Genomic DNA, 4,580 nt, shown 5'->3' with positions numbered 1-4,580 from the left:
GCTCCGGGGTGTGGGCCGGGGCGTGCGCTTGGCCTGCTGTGTCGCCGTGCAGCTGGTCGGTAAGAGCAGTGCCAGGTTTTCATAGTAGTGCAACATGGCGCTTCTCTGAAGGTGTTAAAGGGGTGCTGTAGATCGTGCTCGTCTATGGTTCTTGTCTGAACGTATTAAGGGAGTAGAAACAAGTAGCTTTGTAAGGAAGCTTACATTGTACTGTGTAGTCCCAGGACAACTTGGGTTTGTAATCTATGTGTTTCATGAAAAGCTGCTTTAGCTTTTCAGAATGGTGGAGGTGTGTGTATTGCTGTGTTGTTTGGAAACTGGGGATGAGTCTGTCATTGCTTGATGCGCGCTCCAAAGTACATAGCAAAGTGTAGTTTCCAGGGGTGTTCTCTGTAGCCCAAGACCAGTCCCCTTAAGTTATGAGCTCACTGTCAGTATCTGAGAGACTACTGACTGTTGCTGTACTGTATGTTATTTATATATTTTTTTTTTAAGTTTAAATTGTATATGTCATTATTGTTTTGTCTTACTGCTTTGTATCTTCTCCTTCAGAATGACACAGTGACCATCAGAACCAGGAAGTTCATGACAAACAGACTGCTTCAGCGCAAGCAGATGGTAAGAGAGTACAGAAAACTGCTTTCAATTATTTGTATGTTGGTTCTGGGTTACAGGTGTTCTTTAGCTGCTATAAGTCAGGGGCCCTTAAAACTTCCAGAGCTCTTAGTGTAAGAGCTTATAGTTTTAAATGTGTTGATGCATGCTGAAGGTTAGTCTTGATGGTGAGGTATGGAGCTGTTTTGTCTTTTAAAGCAAGAAACTTAAGTATACTTTTGTATCAATCCAGTAATACTTTCTGCTGTTAAGGTGGGTTGGTTTAAGTGTTAAGCTCATGGTGGGACTGTAGCATCCAGCCGTTTTACTGGATATTGACCTTCTCTTGATTTTATACGACTTGTGAAAATTCCTTTCTAGGTGATTGATGTTCTTCATCCTGGCAAGGCCACAGTCCCCAAGACAGAAATCAGGGAAAAGCTGGCAAAAATGTACAAGACAACCCCTGATGTAATTTTTGTCTTCGGCTTCAGAACTCACTTTGGTGGTGGCAAAACAACAGGTTTTGGCATGATCTATGATTCTCTGGACTATGCAAAGAAAAACGAACCGAAGCACAGGCTTGCCAGGGTAGGTTGTTTTCTGTTAACTTGAAAACAGTTAGGATGGACTTGAAGCATTTAGTAAAGGCTAAAATTTTGTGAAAATACTGTTGGTGTACTCAGAGTAATGTAAGAGGTCTTCAAATAGTATAGGCTAGTTTGTGCATTTGCAGAATAGGATAAGTTTTTATTGTTTATTATGGGGGAACTGTGAAGGCAAAATTGATGTTACCGATGATATTTAGCAGTAATAGGTAACTACTGTTAAGGGTCTTGAAGAACCATAAGAGATGAGACTGATACATACGTTACTTCACTGCTTGTATTTCTGTGTTGAATCGTTTATAACTAGTGAAATTGTCTCTACTTAGCTCTATTTAGCTAATATTACAAACTTAAACAGTATTTGAAGAGTCCAGAAATAGTTAAACTTAAATTCAAATGTTACTATCATTGAAACAAAGATAAAAGCTACTTCAACTGTTTTTTTTAATAGCATGGCTTGTATGAAAAAAAGAAGACTTCTAGGAAGCAGCGAAAGGAGCGTAAGAACAGAATGAAGAAAGTCAGGGGCACAGCCAAGGCAAATGTTGGTGCCGGCAAGAAGGTAGGATGAGAATATCTGTAAGTCAGAGTGAGCATGTTGCCTTTGAAATGTTGATTAGAAATTCTTCAACAGAATAACATTGTTTTTCTTCCATTTCTTTCACCTGTTCTACTGGATTAACAGAAGGTAATCTGTGTGGTGTTGTATAGCTTCTTACCAGCTCAGTAGCTTAGTTTTGCTCCTCACTGCTGCAGGCTTAGTTTATAGAACATGAAAGAGTGCTTCTTAGATGATTATTTCCTACATGTCACTTGAACTGAAGTTAAACTTTTGTAAATCTAACAATATTGCTCTAACCTCATAACTCAGCTTAGCAATATACAGATTAGATAGTCTTAACACTTGTTACTCAGACTACCTGAATATCTAATGCTTACTCCACCAAGTTACTGTTATTTATGGTGTTACTTATAGAGGAGATTTTGTTAAAGGTGTGTGGTGGTGTAGACAGTGAGGACAGAGTGTAAATAAAAATAGGGTAGAAAAACTTTATCCTGCTCTTAAGTGGCTGATTCCCAAGGTAGTTTTTCGCCTGGGTGGGAGCTGCTTATACTGGAACTCGATACAAGCTTGTCAGGTGTGCAGCTTGGAGGGAGACAGAGTTCCTCTGTCATTAAGCAAAAAACCCACCAAATCGGAGGAATAGCCTGGATGTGAAGACAGTCATCTTCCTTAGCAGCTTTTTGTCTTCTGAAAAATACTGAGTAAGCTATGCAGCTAAGTGGGTTTTTAACGTGTTTTAACAAGGGGAGATAGGGCGATGGTATTTGAAACTTAGCTCTGCACCTGCTAAAGTGCTTTGACATCTCAAACTTTCATAATCTTCACTTATACTTTTTTCTACTTTCTTGGAATTCTCCGTCAGAAATGAAGTATCTAGCAGGTACTGAAAATGAGCATGGATGTGGTGAATGAATTGTAAATCACAGAAACACATGTCCATCCTTCTAATTGAAGCACTGTACTGCCTTGCATGCTTGCATGTTTGTTTTAAACTTGCTTCTGTCCTTTAAGGGTTCCGATAATTACATAATGAACTTTATTCTGTGTGACTTAAAAATACAATTCGGCTAACATAGAACAGGTGTTTTTGAAACTAGTGAAGCAACATGAAAATGAGGAATTCCAGATGAGAAGAAATCAAAGCAACTCAATGCTGTTGATCTGAGGCATTGGTTCAAAACACCTCAGGTTCTGATTCAAAGTAGTACAGTGCAATTGCATGTGTAACTTGACCGTTGTGTGAAAGTAGTTGTGTGTCTTTATGAAAACTAAGTCACATCACAGCTTTCTGCATTTGAGATGGTTGGACATGACACAGCTGTCAACATTAACCCGTATTTAACTATTGCCCAGCAGTATTCCAAGTTAAGACCCAAACCACAATAATTGTTCAATGAAATTACTTTCTCTACTTATTCTATAAATGAAGCTTTTGGTATCATTGGATGGATATAAACCAGTGGTGCTGCAAACTACTACATAAGGCTTGGAGCCCCTTTCCTTTCTGCATTAATGCTGTCTTAATGAAGTTCTACAGCTGTTTGCAGTATAATAGCACAAATTGGCATTTAGTATATTAGTAACAGTAACATACACCCTCTTACGAATGGCAAGGGAGTCCTTCAGTGTTGTATTGACACCAGTAGTATGGATGAACTTCTTCCCTTCAAGAATTTTACACTTGAAGATGGCTGTTTTGAGGGTTAATACAAAATGGTTAAATGACTGTCACTTGAATTACTAAAGCTGTCCTGTTCATAGAAATCCTCTTGAAGCATATAACTACTTCAGAAATCAAGACCAGGATAATATGCTGTGATAACTACATAGCACATGTGACTTCTATATCAAGTGCTTCACAAACTAGCATGCAATCTCAATAGTAGGTGAACTATGTTTTAGATGAGAGGTTTTGTTAATGTCTTGTCAAATGACATTTTAGTTGATAAGTATGCATGGGTTAGATCGTATTTGTTCACTAGCTTTGTTAATCTTTGTGTCCTTGCATTAGACTTGAACTAAAGATAAATTAGTTTACATGCTTTCTGGAAAACTTGGTTGAGAAGAATTCTGTGCTGCATCACAGAAGAAAGCTTGTGAAATACACCTGTGTTCCTAAAGCTTTGTCTTGAAAAATGCATGGTATGGAATGGTTCAACATCCTTTATCACAGCCATGTGGAGGAATTTTTAATAGGAGTCCTGGAATATGTTTTGGACTCCACCTACACAATCTGTGAGAACTTTATCTCAGAAATGTGTAGGCACTTGATTCTGAGACATCTTCAGGCAAGTCTCTATTGTTGTAAGAGTTATTTATGTACAATGTAGTCATGAAAGCTAGCGAAATGGTTAAACATACTTGAATAGTTTTTCTTGAACTTTTCAGTTGGACATCAGCTGTTCTGATAACTGACTCAAAAGCTTTTTGGTGCTTACGTTTGCTTCTCCCTCCTTCAGAATTCCCACTCTGCCCTGCCAGTTGTGAGAGAAGTATTTTAAAGTAGTTTATGTTATTTAATATATTCTGTAGCTCTGTAGTGAGCTGAGCTTGCATAAAAGTTTGCAACAAGTAGATTTGCATGCCCCTCATCTAGTGTTTGCATCCAGAGCAAATGCAAAAAAAAAAAAATCCTACTCTAGCTTTTAATGTCACAACTGTAGTTGTGACAGCCAATATGTGAGTCATTCAAGCATGTTTTTTTAAAAAACCTTTTCAAACAGAAGTGTGGATGGATAGGCACTTTAAACCATTGGGGCTTGTAGGTATAATCGAACATGCAATTGCATTCTGAGTATTAAGATGTAAATAGC

At 38.1% G+C, this 4,580-nt stretch overlaps 1 protein-coding gene across 4 annotated transcripts in view; it reads left to right on the top strand.

Annotated features, from left to right (window-relative positions):
* Positions 1 to 551: 551 nt before the first annotated feature.
* The window catches only part of RPS24 (ribosomal protein S24), a 5,282-nt gene continuing 1,253 nt past the window's right edge, over positions 552 to 4,580 (top strand). Inside the window, exons 1-5 of one of the 4 annotated variants that reach the window (XM_010289960.1) lie at positions 557 to 618; positions 976 to 1,185; positions 1,654 to 1,764; positions 1,888 to 1,890; positions 2,630 to 2,647. In XM_010289960.1, the coding sequence (XP_010288262.1) occupies positions 586 to 618; positions 976 to 1,185; positions 1,654 to 1,764; positions 1,888 to 1,890; positions 2,630 to 2,635 (363 nt within the window). In that variant the 5' untranslated portion in view covers positions 557 to 585 and the 3' untranslated portion in view covers positions 2,636 to 2,647. Of the gene's footprint in view, positions 619 to 975; positions 1,186 to 1,653; positions 1,765 to 1,887; positions 1,891 to 2,629; positions 2,648 to 4,580 lie in introns of all 4 variants that reach the window. The other 3 variants (XM_010289961.1, XM_010289963.1, XM_010289964.1) reach the window with 3 other exon arrangements.

Source organism: Phaethon lepturus, unplaced genomic scaffold (assembly GCF_000687285.1).
Source record: "Phaethon lepturus isolate BGI_N335 unplaced genomic scaffold, ASM68728v1 scaffold16506, whole genome shotgun sequence".
NCBI classification, from domain to species: Eukaryota; Metazoa; Chordata; class Aves; order Phaethontiformes; family Phaethontidae; genus Phaethon; species Phaethon lepturus.
The sequence above is the reverse complement of the archived record's forward strand: the minus strand, read 5'-3'. Positions and strand labels throughout refer to the sequence as shown.